At 45.9% G+C, this 17,542-nt stretch overlaps 1 protein-coding gene across 3 annotated transcripts in view; it reads left to right on the top strand.

Annotated features, from left to right (window-relative positions):
• The window catches only part of EXOC6B (exocyst complex component 6B), a 312,139-nt gene that overhangs the window by 181,221 nt on the left and 113,376 nt on the right, over nucleotides 1-17,542 (top strand). For all 3 annotated transcript variants that reach the window (XM_055706488.1, XM_055706484.1, XM_055706491.1), the window contains exons 9-16: nucleotides 3,751-3,834; nucleotides 3,997-4,043; nucleotides 5,222-5,342; nucleotides 7,837-7,908; nucleotides 8,357-8,454; nucleotides 9,375-9,480; nucleotides 10,669-10,778; nucleotides 16,686-16,797. In XM_055706488.1, the coding sequence (XP_055562463.1) occupies nucleotides 3,751-3,834; nucleotides 3,997-4,043; nucleotides 5,222-5,342; nucleotides 7,837-7,908; nucleotides 8,357-8,454; nucleotides 9,375-9,480; nucleotides 10,669-10,778; nucleotides 16,686-16,797 (750 nt within the window). The remainder of the gene's footprint in view (nucleotides 1-3,750; nucleotides 3,835-3,996; nucleotides 4,044-5,221; nucleotides 5,343-7,836; nucleotides 7,909-8,356; nucleotides 8,455-9,374; nucleotides 9,481-10,668; nucleotides 10,779-16,685; nucleotides 16,798-17,542) is intronic.

The following is a 17,542-nucleotide window of genomic DNA, read 5'->3' as shown; positions in this document are numbered from 1 at the left end:
CGTGGTGTATTCTGGCTAATTTTTTGGTGTGGTTTATTTCTGTTTGTTTGCCTTTTGCTCTTTTTTTTTTTTTTTTTTTTTTTTACACTCAGGGGAGAACAATATTAAGAAATAAAGAGGAGTAGTATTATTTGAAGACCTGATAGGTGTAATAGTCTTAAATAGGGAAAATGTGGGAAGCTGGGTGGTCTAAGCTAAAACTGCCAAAAAAACCCCCGCTGAAAGTGGGGTGACTTCCCAGTTTTGGAAGAGTGTAATATGTGAGCAGTGAAAAGATCTGGGGGGATGATGGAGGAATGTGCTTGAGGGAAAAGGATGAAGTTGTATGTGAGAAAAACGTGGATAGTGTGCAGGGAGATTGTTTGGATAGGAGTTTTTTGTTGGAGTGCCCTCTCATGAGAGAGTCCCCAATTCTTGGGGCACTCAAAAAAGGCTCAAGAAAGAAAATACAGGGAACAGTGCATTGGGAGGGAGATGGTTTTGGTCACGTCGGCAGGTCTGTAGGCTGTGAGCTTTAGGGAAACTGTTAAGATGTGAATGTGGTCTACTTTTTTTGGGAATGGTTTCAAAGGTTTTTGCTGTTCCTTCTCTTCTGCTACAGTTAAAGCTGTTTGTTGGGTGGGAACGAGGAGGACTGGCATCCAAAGCCTTGAGCACCCTGTGAGGCTGAAGGGGCTTCCCTCCAAGGCTGAGGGGCAGGTTTATTGTGACTCCTTGTGCAGTGTCTCCAGCCCAGCTCAGATTACTCTTGCTACTTGTGTTTGTGGAAAACATAGTTTTTCCTCTGGAAGCGCAATCCAAAATAGTTTAATTTTCAGAAAATATTATGAAGTTGGTCCAGGTGCTTCATCTTCCTCAAAGCCATCAGTAAAATAAGGATAGAAACCTGGTGTGGGGTTTATTCCCAGTGCTGAAGGAGCTGAATGATGGGGTCGGGGGTTTCGGTTCTTTGCCATGGAGACACATGCCCTCTGCCCTGTCCCCTGGGACCTGGTGGCACCTGTTTCTCGCAGCACCTGGTGACCTTCACCATCCCATGTGTGCTCCTGAGCAGCTGGTGGGAAAGTGGACACATCAAATGAAGAAGCTTTTTAATGAGGTGAACAGCTACGGGATAGGGTCTGTGGTGTGGCAGGGCAATGGGAGGACGGGCAGAGCTGTGCTGGGAGCAGAGCCGCATTGGGGGATGGCTTCTTGGTCTGTCTGTCTTGAAGAAATGCATGGTGAGGGTGGGGTGATCAGGGAGGATCTCTTCTTGGAGCTCAGTTGGAGGGATAAGAGAAAGTGTTTTCAGCTGAACTGAATTGCTTTGGCATAGTCTGAGCAGAAATCTTCAAAATCTGATCTTAAAAGGGCTAATTGCTTTCACACCAGCCTCGCACTCCTGATGAGCTGCTTTCCAAGTTTCCAGTGAGCCTTCGAGGTCACCACAAAAATCTCACCTGTGTAGCTTGGGGAAGCGGCAGCTTATGCATGTTGAGTAATGGGGAATTGATGTCTTGCTGACTTCTATATGATGGTGCATAAGGCGAAACACAGTGGCTGGTGTGAGTGACTGCTGTGGTGGCTGCACTGAGGATTGTGGCTGAACCTTGGTGTGCTCTTGCCTTCGGTGATGCTATACATTAATTTATTAAAGAAATAGGGAAAGAACACCTTCAGTTTTGAATTTGCACCACAAACTCATTGGTAGCAGTGGGCTGTGCTAGGTTAGTGAGTAGCTTCACTCAAAGATCTCAGTGATGCTACCAGAGATGAGTTGCTCTCATGGTCAAGATGGAAATGGTCAGGGGGTTTTGTGCCACTTGTGTAGGTTTTGAGAGATGGAGCATGACAGGATTTAATAAATACTTTAAATCCAGTCCCATCAGTGGTGGGGTGGGAGTGGGACAGCCCTTCTGTCTTGGTTCTCCTGTGGCGCTGCCAATACTGAGAGGAGGTGGGTAACACCAGCATCCTGGGAAGCACTGGCTCTCAGGCCCAGGAGAGGAGCTCAAAGGGAGGTCAGAGCTCCCTGCTTGTAGGTAATAATCCCACCCTGCTCTGGGTCTAACCTGTAGATACTGGTTTCTGGCTCATGACACTTATCTTTCAAGGGGGAAACAGCTTTTGAGAGCATTAAGAAGAAATATGGCATGGAATTGCTGGTTCCCAGGTAGTTTCTGTTTCTAAAAAGCTTTCTTAAAATGTCAGATTACTTGTAGGTCCAAGCTGATGCTTAACTTGATTGCAGGACAAAGGCTCAGATTTATACCTGACCCAAGTTTGCTCCTTGCCAGGCTGTTGGCACCACTGATGGTTGGATGGATGTGGCCACCATGTGCACCCTTGATATTCGGCTAGGGTAAAAAGTATAATTCAGAGAAAGAATTGATGGTATAAATCTGCATAGTCTTTGCAGTGCATGTGCATGGTGGCAAGAAGGTTTTTTTGGATGAAATTTAGAATTTGGGAAGGGCAGTGCTAGGTGGGAGAGCTGCTGGGCACATCAGCAAGGCTGAATTTTTCCTTAAGCCTTGAGCTCCAGCTTGTAGGAGACAAGGAGCAAGTCAGGCTATAGCTCCTCAAGGAGTTATTGCAGACATTTCATAAGACCCCTTTAGCTGAGGGCATCCTAAGGCAGCCTGGTTGTATAATGCCGTAGTAACTGGATAATCGTTAAATTCACGTCAGGTTTTTCTTTTAGTGAATTTATTTTTTGTAGTAGAGAAGATTGATGTCTGGTGCCTTGCTCAGGTGATATTTGTTGTTGTGTGTTGTTTGTTTTGTGAATTCCAAATGAGATTTTCTAAATTTTATTTATTTATTTATTTATTGGGGGGCTCGGAACAGTTCAAAGCAAGACCTTGTCCCTTCTCTGAAGTGTTTATAATCCAATTTCAGACATAAAACAGTGCGGGCGTGGAGGAGGGAGGAACAAGCAGGGATAAAACAGCAAGCTTTTACATAGCCTAGGGGACCAGGGCAGTAGGCGGACATCTGAATGCTTCAGCAGGTCGATGGCATTTGAGGATCCTCATGGGTTTGTTGTCTGGGTGGGGATGCTCAGATGTAGCCTGGCTTGGTAAAACAAGCCACCTACAGATGAAGCCCCCAAAAGAGCGGTTCAGGTCCCTGCCACAGTGCCTGGTGTGGGTGGCGATGCCTGGGTTTGGCTTTCAGGACTAACCAGCTCTCCTCTGGAGGCTCAGACCCCCAGTAAAGTTGGGAGAATGTGAGCCCAAAACTCTGTCTTGATCATTTTTCCCAGCTATAGAGACCGGTCCTATAAATTGCTATAACCCACACAAGCACTTTTTTCTGAAATTCCGTAACTTTTGTGGATTTGCATCACTCTTCACCCATGAATCAGTGAAAGAATTTCTGGCATTGTTTGTCCCCTCTTTCTTCTTGCTAACACTAGGTATCAGTTGTTTCACTGCCCCTATGGTTAAGTAAGTTGGATGTTTGTTTGTATCACGGTCCAGTAAGGAACTGGTTGCACACTTCTGTATGCCACATCTGCACAGCGAGACTGGAAAACGGGTACACAAGAGTTCATCAGATACTCTTATACCTGAACAGCTGGGGTTTTGACTTGGTGTTTTGAGTAAAACTCTTTTCTGACATTTGGATTTGCATTTTGCAGGAGAGCGTTGCATAGGTAATTCTGGAGGAATATGAGATCCGCATCTTAAATGCTCAGTATCGCAAGTTATCTGTTAATGCCAACCTTTATAATTACTTGAATTAATCTTCTCTGTATTCCAGGGTGCCCGAGAAACCTTTGAGAGTTACTATAGGAAGCAGAGAAGAAAACAAGCCAGATTGGTCCTGCAGCCTCCTTCAAACATGGTATGCGGGTCCCCTGCTTGCAGTGCCCACACTTGCTCTGCTGAAAAAAGGAGCGGAGGGTTCTTGCTGGGCGTGCAATTGCCGATGGGTTGTCTCTGATTTATTTCCAATTGCTCGTGGCCACCTTTGTTTTAATCTTTGCTCACTTTTTCTTTGTTGCAGCATGAAACTTTAGATGGCTATAGGAAGTATTTTAATCAAATTGTAGGGTAGGTATTCTTTTTATATACATCCTCACTAAATATGTGTGTGCTTTGTTGTTGAGGAGCTAAAAGAGGAGGAGGAAGGAATGTTGATCTTTTTGAGGGTCCTTTAAAGAGAGCTGAAACAGCAAGGGGGCTGGGGGGGAAAGGTGGTTTGGGCTTTTAAAGCATTTTAGAGTGTATTTTATAGCTCCCACGAACTTTGCTGTGTCACTAGTGGGTGCATGGAGGAACCTGCCAGCTCTTGTACCAGCAAGTGCGTTTCTGGGAGTTTGAGGGTAAATAATCTCTGTGGACTATGTGCATCTACTTGCCCCACTAATGAGATGAATAGGCCCTCTGCCTTAATTATTCTTTAATATTTGATAATTATTCTTTGATTATTTTCCTGGTAAAGGAGGTGATTTTCAAGCCTCTATTCCTATGAGCTTCTTATTGCACTCAGATTTGACAAGAGTCTTCCAAAACCACCCAAGCTCTAAGAGGAGACAACGTAAGACTGCCAATCTAGCAAAGATAGGGGATTATGTTGAAATTTCTACAGCTAACAATAATAATTTCAACACTTAATCACGACCAGTACAAATGCAACGTGCGCTGCTCACCTTCTCTGTGCTCCTGGGATGAATTTCCCTGTCAAAACACAGCTGAGATTTTGTGTGTTGCTGTTTAGAATGTCTGGTGCCATGCTTGCTCCCTGAAAAATACAGTTTCTTTTTGGCCAGCATGTTTGATAACTGGAGATTGGAGTGAACTGAGCGTGTGGTGTATCCGGGTGCGAGGCATTATTTTCCCTGCAGTTAACCAATTGTAAGGTGATTGCTGCTGGCTGGGGCAGAGTTCAGTCAGTGGTTCTTGTTGAAATAATGGGGTGGAGAACTTAAGACCGGGGAAATTCTGCCTTTGCGTATTACGCAGAGTGGCATTACTAGGAGCAACTGTGTTTTAGCTCACTTCTGTAATACAGTGAAACAGCATATAAAATACTGTGATGTTAAAAATAGGTGAATAAGGTGTTTGGCGTTGGCTATGTTTGATACAAATACTACTGCAAATCTGAGCTTGCTCTGGAGATTTGTGGATGTGCAGCTGCTGTGTGCCCCTCGCATGTGGTGTTTGCAGAGCTCTTGATGTCTCGAAACCTGTAACTTCTGATAACGGTGCCGTTTTTTCCTCTCCCTTAGGTTTTTTGTAGTTGAAGATCACATCTTGCATACAACGCAGGGCTTGGTAAATAGAGCCTATATTGATGAGCTGTGGGAGATGGCGTTATCAAAAACTATTGCAGCACTAAGAACACATTCAGTAAGTAAAAGCCCAGGGTTGCTCAGCTGTTGCTTGAGTATGACTTGACATGCTGGAAATACTGGCTTTTACAGTAGTATTCTTTGTTTTGCCTCTTTTCCAATGACCCTGTTTAAAGCAGTAGCATGAAGATACGCTGCTATTTCCCCAAAAGCTTTCTCCAGCCTTTTTTGCCTCTTGATGCACTGCATTTCCCTGTACCAAACTCTCAATATTTGGGGTGAATGGAAAGAAGACGACAGTGGTTTGGTAACGGGATAAAATACATCGCTGATCACTTTTGAAAAGCACCAGCAGAGGGAGTCAGTTTGTCCCAGAAAACTGGGCAAAAAGGCGTTTATTTGGTACACTGAAGTATGACCTTGTTTGATATTCCCTTAAAGTTCATGGCAGTGAATGAGTTGCTATCAAACTGCAGATCATTGGTGTGTAGAATGACACTGAATAGATTTCTTTTCTTATTTCATACTGAAAGAAGTTTGGAAAAATGGCTTATCGCTTCAGTATTTCTCTGCTTGAGCAAAAAAACCAAAGCAAATTGCAAAAAATGAGTTTTTCCCTGGTTTGGTATGATCTGGTATATAATGGTGTACTGGTTCAGCTGGGAGCACTGGAGTTTTCTGAAAACCCTGTTGGTTAATGGGATGAAAAAATTACATTTGTCCTTAAAAGGAAAAGCATTGATGTCTTTCCACAAGTGCGTTTTCAAACTGCTGGGCCATTTTCTCCAGGAAAAACCAAAAGTGTTAAATCACTGCTGCTCAGGGATGGCAGTTCCGTCTGAGAGCACAAGGATGCTGCAGGATCGTGTGCTGCGGGGCTGCATCTAACGTGGTGTAACGTGCATGTGGTGGCACCCAAGTGATAATGATGTCGTTGCTCTTTGCTGTGAAAACCCTAACATTTCTGCATGGAGACACAATACGCTGCTCACTGCGAACCATGCTGAGGTCTGCGTTTAGGTGCCCGTGACTTTAGCTTAGTGTGGTCACCCACGGGCGGTGTTGCTGGTGAGCTGTTTGGCTTTATCTGTGCAGGTGGGGATAATCCTGGTGATGGACCTGGAGCTAGGTGGGATGAGGGAGGGCAGAGGCTTCACGGGGTGCTCTGGCTCCGTCTGGCATGGCTGTTGTGTTGACTGGAAAGCTGCCTCCTTCCACTTAAGCTTCTGTGTTTTGAAAGGGGATAAACACAGCGATGTACACCCCACCAGGTTGTAAGCCTGTGTTCATTTTCTTTTTGAGTGGGGTTTTCTCTGAGGAAGCTGTGATGGTAAGCCAGGTACAAACACGATATTTTTCAATTTTACCAACTTTGTTGCCATGACAAATTGTTGTGATGCCAAACTTCATGCATGAAGTGGCTGCCAGGAGAAGCTTTTTTCAGTAATCATGAAAGTTGCATGATTTCTCAACGCTAGCGTTGTGGTCATTGCCGTTCCCTCTAAGCGCTGCTCAGCCTGCAGCTCCCGTGTAGACCAGCGCCCTCCATCCCGTATCGCCTCTGAGACTTGGTGGAGCATTCTCACGTTGGTGAGGCTGTTTCAGTTCTTCCCTTTCAGCCAAAGTTATCCCTGTGTTTTCTTCCTTGCTGCAGACAGGGACATCTTTTATCGCTTCTGATAGCTTTAGGGCATTATCTTTCTTTCTGACTTTCTTTTTTGGACAGTGAAATGGAAAATGTGTCTCTTCCAGTCTTTCGCATTGATTAATGGAGTCATTCCTCTTTGAGTTTCCAGAGAGCTTTAAATCTGTTTCTCTTTCCAGCTTATGATCACTGGTTCTATATTTGGTAAGACTTTGTCTGAAACTTTACATATTTTCAGCATAGGGAGGTTGTCTGCTGTGTCCAGAGAGCGCACGAAGCCTGTGGGTGACGTGGGGTGTCTCTGGAGGGACGATCAGTGCTGTCACTACGCTGAGTTGTGTCTTCAGGGTTTCGAGCAGTGTCCCAACCCGCAATAAATACTTGCATTGTAGCTCTGACCATTAATGTTGCTGAAATATAGGCATGCAGCATTTTTTTTTCTCAGCCTGAACCACTTAGCGATGCAGCCTTCATGCAGGGCTCGGGGATGCCTTGCTGCGATGCTTCATTACCATCAGACACAACACACTAAATATTAAATGAGAGGCGCTGCTGTCATCCTGGTATGACAGCGCGCTGATTTGCTTCATCTCCTCTCGCTTCCCCAGCAGCTCCTGGGTAATCTTAGAGACACTTCAGGTATATCTACAGCAACTGAAATCCTTATTCATCATGGAGAGCCTCAAGAGCAGTGTGTTACGAGGAGAGATACCCTTATCAGCATGCCTTCCTTTGCCCTGTGCAGCGTTAGGGCATGGGCTGTAGGATAAAAGCTGCTGATCATAAGACTGTACGGCGTGCCTGTGTATTTATTATCGCTCAAGTGATAATGCAGGAAGGCTGAGGGTAATATTTTTCACGTGTGCTGCAGTTAAAACCATGTTGTAATTTCTCCCCTTGTTTGCAGTCCTACTGCTCAGACCCGAGCCTGGTGTTAGACCTGAAGAACCTCATCGTCCTCTTTGCAGATACGCTCCAGGTACACGGGTGTTGATGACCGCTCTTTATCTTGCTCAATGGTTGTGTTGCTCACAGGTGGTGTCAGTCAGTGGGGTGAAATGGCTCATGTGGGCTTGCTGTAGTGACTCAGCTTCTTTTTTTGGCATTGTGGCGCATGAATTGGGCCCAGTGGACAGCCTGGTTCCCTCCGTGTGCGGTGTGGCTGGCCTGTGGGCAGCAACTGAACCTTGGCCACTTTGCCAAGCTTTTGTGCCCCTGCCTGCACCCAGCCCAGCTTTTAATACCCCTCGGTTCTCCACCTTGATAAATCACCACCTAAACCCCTCCACCAGCACCGTTCATTTCTGTGGTGGTGGTAGGGGAGAATTTGCCCACGTGCTCCCTATTACATTGAGAAAATAATCTTCAGCTGCCTGCTGGTGACTTTTTCTTACCTGAAGTTGCTCTCTTCCCCCACCTTGCTGCAGGGATACGGCTTCCCGGTAAACCAGCTCTTTGACATGCTGTTGGAGATCCAAGACCAGTATAGTGAAACCCTGCTGAAGAAATGGTCAGGAGTTTTCAGGTAAGAAGCTCTTAAGCAAACGTATGAGATGTACCCTGCGGAGTAGTTTTAGCCCATAAATAAAATGTTTTCAGATCAAAAGTTTAAATTTTGGGCAACAGTAAGCTTTTGGCCTTGGGCTCTCCTTGTACCCAGGGAGGGCCAATTTAAATACAGTTGTGAGGATTCTGTGTGTGGTGAGGTCTGTGCAATAAATTGGTGTAGACCAGATGTTTTATGTCCCAGAGGGATAAGGTTATGGTTTCATTATGAAGCTCACATTGACAGTCAATAGATGGAAGGACGCAAAAGTCTGGTGTGGCAGCAGCGTTACTGTGCCGTTGGTCCAGCACTGAGTCCTGGGTGTCTCGGGACATCCGTGGTGTGTCCCTGTGTCGCTGTGCTGCTGCTGTAGGCACATCCGTGAGCTGAGCAGTTGCCCACAGGTAGGGCATGGTGTATTATCCAGGATCCCATGCTGTGCTCTGGAGCCACCAGCTCATTCTGTGATGGTCCTCCCTGCACCTCCCAGGAGGACTGAGTTGTCTCTAAGCATGGGGCATTGGGAAGAGATGCTGGAGGATGGTCAATGCCCTGGTAGCTCAGCATCCATCTTCCTTGAGGTAGGCCCGACTGAAGCTCACCTGGCCTTTACTGGGGCTGCTGCTGAAGCTCAAGTCTGGATTAAAATCACCGTTAAGTTCTGGCTGTGGCTTTGTGCAGGCTGAAGGCAGGGAGCTGGGAGAGATCACTGAGTCCAGCTGCAGCAAAGATGATTTCAAAAGTCACAAACCTGGGGAGAAGTTTAGGCCCATGGCATCACATCATAGCCTGGCACTACTTCTTAAGAGCTTCCCGACCCAGCAGTGAATCTGCAAAGTTGTGGTTGATCTGTCATCACAGAACTAACTGTCTTACTAACTTTTCTTTTCTTTTCTTAGAAATATACTTGATTCGGATAACTACAGTCCCATCCCAGTGACAAATGAAGAAGTTTATAAGAAAATAGTTGGACAGTTCCCATTCCAAGATGCAGAACTCGAAAAGGTAATCCTGAAATGAGGAAAGTGGCACAGTGTGTCCACTGGTGCAGGAAAATTCCGCACCCTTGTTAGTGGCATTGAGAACTGCAAATGAGAGAGTAAAAAAAACCCCAAACCTAAACCCCCAGCCTAGATAAGCAACAAAACCACTCCCTCCCCTCCCCCTCCCCCCAAAAAAACCAGGGGAAAAGAATAAATATGCTTTCCGTGTGATGCATTTCTCCTGCTGTGGGTGAGGAAAGTGTGTATAGCAGTACCTCATCAATTTTGTTTTCAGATCACAGTGTACTATCGCAGCTGAACAGCGCTTGCAGTAGACAAGAGACTAGAAATCTCTGCTTCCATTGCTATTTTTTTCCCATTTTATGAAGCGTGTTATTGACCTTTATTTGTTTTAATCTCATATTTAAAAGAAAAAAGCCCAATGAGGTGGTGTATCTTGGCTTTTGTAAAAGTGTGTGCTTGCAAAACCTAAATGTAGCCAAATTTGACCTAGCCAGTGTCCCTTAAAAGCCTGCTTGGCCTTCTGCTCCACATCTGGCAGCCAGCGAGCTCCAAGCCTGGTGAACTTAATTAGAACTGGGAGGGTTTTTGATCCAAGTCAAGTGTTTAGATTTCAGAAAGCCTATGTCCTTCCCCCAAAACTGTATCATGGGGTCCAGCTTCTTACTATTACACTCTGTACCTCCCAGCCATGTGTGCGCTATGAGTAAAAGCTGGTTGGAAAAATTTGGTGTAGTACATCTGTTTCCTCTTGGCTTTTGGTGTTGTAAGCAAGTGTTCACCTTGGGCAGCAACTGTGGGAGGTGACCAAGCAAAACACCTTGTGCCTGGTGGAAGATAAAAGCCAGGGAGTTCTAAAACAGGATTTTTTCATATGAGTTAGTGAGTTAGGAGGGAGAATGAGGGTCCTGTTGTGCTGCCGACTCCCTCCGAGCTGCAAGTTTCCTTCCAGCCTGTTTCAGGCTCCAAATCCCTTATGCACCCATGTGCCATTTGTAAGTGATTATCTGGTCTTTCACTTGGCTGAAATGTTTATATAATATACAATAAATGCTAGCTTGTTGTTTCATTGCTGGACTTAGCTAAATACGAGAATTAATTTGACTGCATGGAACACGTTGCTGGAAAGCAGTCGTCACTCCTGTTGAATATCTGCTCTTTGACTTGAATTCTCTCCTGTATTTTACAGCAACCGTTTCCAAAGAAGTTCCCCTTTTCTGAGTTTGTGCCTAAAGTTTACAATCAGATTAAGGAATTCATCTACGCCTGTCTGAAGTTTTCAGAAGACCTTCATCTGAGGTAGGAGATGGCTGTGCTTAACGGTTGTAATATGGAGGTGTTGTCTGCACTGAAAGATCTCAACAGGTTTAAAATATGAGTTCTCTTCCTCAACCCTTCATGCTGCTCAACTGCTTGGAATATACCCTGTCCAGGCTGGAGATGGCTGGTGGTTACCTTGGAGCGGTAGCATCCTTCATGTTCAAAGGACTGGCCAAGTCTTCAAAAATAGCTGCATCACGCAGGGAAAGATAGCCCAGGACCACGCTAGCTGTATAAAAGGTGGTGAGGCTGTTTCCTCCAAGGTGTTTCTGAGTCACTTGTGCTAAACGATGAATGTGGTTGTCTTGAGAAAGATAGCAGTGTCCACTTGTCATTGGGTCAGTGCCTGATGTAACATCTGCAGCCTCTGCATGGCCTCCCCGGACTGTCCCTCAAGGAGCGTGTTGTCAGCAAAACTCCTGAGGTTTTGATTTACCCTGTGAGTTAATGAGTTTTGGCTGCTGGTTTAAGGTTTTTGTTTTTCTTCTTTCCCATGGGAGTTTATATACAAATAATCTGATTTGATTTTTTTTTCTTAAAGCCTCCAAAATACTCCACGTGTTTACCCTCCCTTCTCCATCCCAAGGTGCCTTGATACTGGTTTTGCCCCGTGCGTATGTATGTGAGATTGGAAAACAACTATATTCACCAGAAACTGCAAGCTGTGCTTTCTTTTTGCACCCAATAATACCTTCAGCTTGGTTAGAGGTATATAAATGAATAACAAGATTTTTACTGGAAGAGAGGAATCCTTCTTCCCCTTGCAGCACCGTACTAGCGAGAGGTTGGAATGTGTGTGGGGTTTCACCTCCCCTGGCAGCTTCGCGTCTGGGCCATGGCCTGACACACTGGGCATTGCCCCGGTGCTGGTGTGAAGCTAGGGCAGCATTCTGGGGACTTGTCAGATGTTTCAGTGCATACACAAAGCTCTTCAGGGTTTTAATTTTCTTCCTTTGTACGAGGGATAGTAATTCGGAGAGGCACCTTCTCTCCATCTTCTGCTAGAGGTCGCGGTAGCTCGTTGGTTGATGTGGAAGCACAGGATGTTTCTCACCCCACGTTTGATCTCAGCCTTTCACTGGTGGCAGGTTGTTCTCTTTGGTGGCTCCCAGGGCCCTTAACCTGTGGGTCACCATTAAACATCTCGATTTCTAAAGCCGACTGAATGGTCCTGTTTCACACGGATGCTGGTTTCACCAAACCCCTCTGTTGGCACTTCCCTCATGACTTTTGTGCTCTTCACCATTACAGAGGTGATTGGGTTTGTCAGGGAAGGGAAGAAAAGTGTCCCCTTGGGTCCCTCCTCAGGGGTCCCCCTGGACATGTTATTAAAATTCCTTTCGACATTGGATTTTCCAGCCTTTTTTGAGGAGTGGTGTGGGGGCTGGGGGAAGGGATCCCAGCTCTTGGCTTTTCGAGCCAAAAATTTGGAATATTTTTCTGAAAACCCCTGTTGACACTTTCTTCATTTCACCCTGACAGCTTGAATTAGGTTTTATTAGGAAGCTTGGCTACAAAGCCAGCAGCAAGTTTTCTTTCTCTTCTCTTTCTTTTTCTTCTTTGGTTGTCATTTACCTTGCACCCTGGAGTGATTGGGGTCAGCCCGTCAGTCACGGGAGGCCTGAAGGTCATGACTACTGCTATGGGATACAGGACATCAGCTGTCATTAACCCAGACGGTTCGCTTAAATACTCTGCGGTCTTTTCCTGAAGACCAGAGCCTATGGCAGAAAATGCAGCTTGTATTTTTTTTTCTAATTATTTTTTTAAACTAGCTTCTTGTATTTGTTGGACAGGAGTGTTCTCCTTTATGTTGATATGCTTGTTAAAGTTATTTTGCTTTTCAAGTATTTGAAGAAAATTTGGAGCTTGGTGTGCATTTATAAGGGTTGTAATTTTTTGGTTTGGCTCTATTAATTTCATTAGGAGAAAGAAAACCTCCTTTATATTTTCAGCAGTCCTGCCTTTGTTAAAAAGCATGTGTTTGAGTTCATCGATGAGATGGCTTTGAAAGTATCTACTCACCAGAAGACTTCCACCCGATCCAGTGGAATTTCCCATTTGAAAGATAGCGAATATCTTTGGAAAATAGTGGGTGGAAGGATGAGATGTCAGCTCTAATCTACCAGGACTTGATTGTTTGGTTTTGGTTGGTTTTTGGGTTTTTTTTTCCAAACAAAGCATCAATCCTGAAAGAACTCATGATACAATTTTTAAAGTGCTGAAAATAATCTAAGTACATAAGGTTATTGAAATAAAATAAAATATCAGGGGCTTGGAAAACTACATCAGGTAGGTCCTTTGGAAGCCAGCTTTAGGAGAGAGGAGATAATGTAGTTTCTTTAATAGCTTGCATTACTGCTCCTGTGCTCCTACTGGTCTGTGATCACGGAGTAGGTGCATAGCCTTAGTAACAATCACACCACGACCAACTTCTACTGATGTGAAGCTGATAGATCCAATTGCCATCAGACATACGGAGCAAGCAGCCCCCACGAACAATATTGTTCATATGGGGGTTTTGTTCTCTTGTGTATTGAGAATGGAGATCCGACCCATCTGCTGACGCAAGACCCAACCTCTGCTTCACAGGCGAGAGTTAGCACCATGCAGCTGACTGGTACCATTACTCTCTGCTAACGGGTCCCACTGGTCTGGGCACTGGCTCTGCGTGGTTGGTGTGAACTACCACTTGGTTCATCATTTCACCCAGGAGAGTGCTGGGCAAGGCAGTGGCTAACACTCATCACTCCTGTTTCCACCCTCACTTTCCTCTTCTGTCGAACCAGGGAAGGCTTGGAAGATTGCAGTCCAGCACCTGCTCAAATCCTGCTCTTTTTCTTTTTTTTTTTTCCTTTTTTTTCTTTTTTTTTTTTTTTTACCCCCAAGGAATGCTTACTTTTTTTTTTCCTTACTCAGGGCGTAGACCTCATGGGACATGTTCTAGATCCTGTTGCTCTGGTGGAACCCGACCACAGAGGTTACCAGACTGCCTGGCCCACCATGTAACTAAAGTTACAACCTGATTTTCTAGCTTGTGCAGCCAACAAATGAAATCAGAGTAGGAAACCTTTGGAAATGGTGTGTCTGCAGAGAAGGCTTGATTAGAAGTGCTTTGAAGAAGTAAAAGCAGCACGGAAGTGCTAAGTGGTATTACTAAGCACTACTTGTTTATGCCCTGGAGGCTATCGTGGTTGAGGTGTTCCTGCAGCTGAAGTGAGCGATTAAAGCAAATCCTCAATTTCCAAAGCCATTTGGTGATATGGCAACCTCGTGCCGTCAGTGCTGGCTGTGGCGTCAGGCAGAGGCCAGCAGCATCCTGTTCCTGCCAAGAGCGTGACTGTCTCGGGGCGTACACGCAGCCAGACAGTAACTGGCTTGTTTAATTTCGACGCCCTGATGACAGGTTGACGTTTGAATTAAAAAGCACAAGCTTTTCCAGTGCGACCTATTTGATTGCCATGTTGGTTTAGTGAGAAAAGCTGACATCATGTCCAAACCCCTGTGTTTTTCATCTCTGCTTTCTTGGTTCCACTAGATGCTGGAAGCTCCAGCCACCAGCTCCGCTTCCAGCCTCACCCGTTCTGCACCTACAGCATCCTTGGGGACTTGCTCTGTGAATCCCTATATATTGCATTTCAGCATTTCCCAGGGAAAATCCCGAAAGGGCCACAGTGTTTGTACAAAGATACAGCTTTGTGTATTTTTGCTCCCTACATATTTTTTTTTTACCCTCTCTGAGCGTGGATCTAGCCCTTTTGGCTCCCTGGCCCCCTTCCCTGGTTCCCATGCTGCTCCGGCAGCAGCAGGCAGCCGCCCCTGGTGTCACAGGGTCCTTTTGTACCACCCCTTTGCTTTATATCTCCTCGGGTGTCTTTTTTTACCATCTGTAGATCATCACAGGGTTAGATTTTATTGTGCTTGCTGTATTTAACCATGCTATTGTCTGGTGGAGGGGACTGGGACAATCCAGTTCTTCCTGGGGGATGATGGAGGGCCTGGGGAGTATGTGCATGGTGGGTTTTGGGATTTGGGTTTTTTTTGTTTATCTTTAAGTAAAACCTTATTTGAGATCCCTACCCATAGTATAAAGACCAGAAGAATTCATTGGCTGGTTTCTTTTCCCTCCACATATTGGTTTCTGTTCCACTTTAAAAAATCCAAATGCATCACCTTGGACTGCACATCAAAACCCTGCGAGAAGGAGCCAAGGGGTCCATCTGGGACATGAAGTGGGCTAACTCTGATCATTGCTGGCACAGGATGCGCTTCCCCGCTAACCAGAAGGAAAATAAACTCACAGGGATCAGTGGTGGTGATCTAGAAGAGACCCACACTAAGACTTTGGCTGATGACGTTGAATTTAAATTATCAGGAGCTGGGTCTTGCTGAGCTGCTGGCCCTGCTCTGCTTGCGTCCAACTGGGAAGAGACAGTGGTCAACCCTTGGCAGGCGTGTAGCTCAGAAAAACAGACTTCTAAACATCAGGGAAAAGGAAATATTAGAGAAACCTGTTGGGGAGCGCAGTGTGGCGAGCAGCTGCTGGGCGTACGGGGAGTTGTGCAGCTGGGCTTTTCTTGGGAAAGCTGCAGCAAGACACGGCTTTCTTGGTCTCGCGGAAACACAAGCGTGCCTTTGCTCAGAGACGCGAGCAGGGAGCAGCATTTGCCACTTCTCCTGGGAATTTGGGGGATTCCAGTGAAATTCTCATGCAGCAGCACAAGGATGGTCCCGAATAACTTCAAAAATTGAGTAGATTGAAGGACGCGCGGCACTTGGGGAGGGTGAGCGGGCCCAGGGGGCTGCTGTGACCACAGGGTTGCTGTTGGAGAATGCTCAGTCTTGCTTTCCTGAGCCTCAGGCACTGCTGCACCAGGGGTTGGCTCAGTGCATCTGCTCTAATGTTAAACAGGCATAGAAATCTGGGAAGTGTGGGCTGGCCAAGGGCTGGCAGCGCCCACCCCTGTGCCAGCAGGCACCCCGGTAGCAGCACCCCAGCATCCCCCAACTTGCACGCCAGCGGTGGGGTAATGCAAGGTTTGCTTTCTTTTCTCATGTCAACCCCTGCTTTGTAATCTGGCCCATTTGTCAGGTAAAACAGGAGAAGGAGCAAAAGGTCAGGGGCTTGATTTACTGGGAGCCATAAAGTTATTAATGCTTCTCGGCCTTCCAGTTGGAAATTTTCTTTGCCTTAACTGCTGCCTGTCACTGTGCTGCCAGAGAAAAAGCCCCGTGGTGTCAGGGCTAATGCAGGGCCAAGGACAGATCAAAGGAGCCTGTGTCAGGGTGGGATTCCAAAACCTCCCGTGGAAAGGAGAGGTTGCACCTCGCTGGTGTGCACCTTGGAGGGGCAGCAGCACTTCAGCAGAAAGCCAGACCCCCAAACTTCAGCAATGCAGCCGTCTAGCAAAGGCCACGAACATGTTGCGAGAGGATCCAGTCTGATTTAGTTAAAGAAAAAGCCGTGAGGAGGTTAGGGGAGTATTCGGGGGTTGATTTTGTATTTTGCCCTCATTGCAGGTCTTTGATCCCTTTCCCCTTGCGTACTGAACCTGCAGAAATCCAGCAATGTGTGCAGGGCTTTGGGTGGGCTGCACAGGTTAGTGCTGTTGCTCTTACCCATGCTGGACCAGCCCCACTAAGAGGAGAGGCTCAGGGGTGTAGGTTTAGCATGCGTTAGTCCCTGTTCATTACCGACATATGCACAAAAAGGCCTAAAATGTTGGTATTTTGGTAAATACTGATGTGTCAGCCCCTGTAAGCAGTGCATGGGTGATCACACCTGAGTCAGAAGAGGGCTGGGAAGAAGACTGGGTGATGAGGGCTCCAAGTGATTTTCTTCCCATAGAGCATTTTGCACATCTCTCTTTTAATTTTACTTTTCAGCTCCACTGAAGTTGATGATATGATTAGAAAATCTACAAACCTGCTGCTGACCCGAACACTGAGCAACTGTTTACAGAATGTCATCAAGAGGAAAAACGTCGGGCTGACGGAGGTGGGACACGGCTTTGAGGAGACCCATTCCCAGGGCAGGGTGACAGGAAGGGAGTTTGGCCCCCTGGAATTTCATACAGCACTTTTAGAGATGTTGGTTTGGAGCATTTATTATAAAAAAATTGGCTGGAAAATGATAATGGAACCACACAGTGTTGCTGTACAAAGCAAGAAACACTTTATATTGTGGGAAAGAGGAAGATTGTTTGCTGTTGCTGTTAGCATTACTCCTCTTTGGAATTTGCAGAGCATTATATATCTGAATTAAAGTAAGAGGACTTCAAGGAGGACAGGAGAAGAGCCAAATGTGAGCTATGAGAAGATGAGGGAGCGGTCCCCATCTGTTGGTGATGCTTCAAGCAGTTTCAGTACGTTGCTACAGTACAAACTCTATATTGGCATTTTCTTTTTTGTGATCAATACTTCTTTGTGCACAAAGTCAGATTTTTGAAGAGTTTAATGTGCAGATCATGGCTGTTTGGGGTCGTGTGGTACCCAGGGCAGTTTGGATTCCTTAGTGGGGCCTCTGCATGCTGCTATTAAATGAGTAGGTATTAATACAGCTGCAGTTGTTTAATTGACTGTATGGTAGAAATGTGTCTTGTTCTCTGGACGCTGTAAATACCCTGTGGAGGTGAGTTTTGGAGTGTTTAGTGCATTTACAGCGGGTATGTATTTACACACGATTCTTCCTCAGCCCTTTATCTCACAGTCTGGAATCTCTCTGCTCCCCGGGGGCAAATTCC

The sequence above is a fragment of the Falco cherrug genome, chromosome 1, assembly GCF_023634085.1.
Source record: "Falco cherrug isolate bFalChe1 chromosome 1, bFalChe1.pri, whole genome shotgun sequence".
Lineage (NCBI taxonomy): Eukaryota > Metazoa > Chordata > Aves > Falconiformes > Falconidae > Falco > Falco cherrug.
Note: the sequence above shows the minus strand (reverse complement) of the source record. Positions and strands in the feature narration are given on the sequence as shown.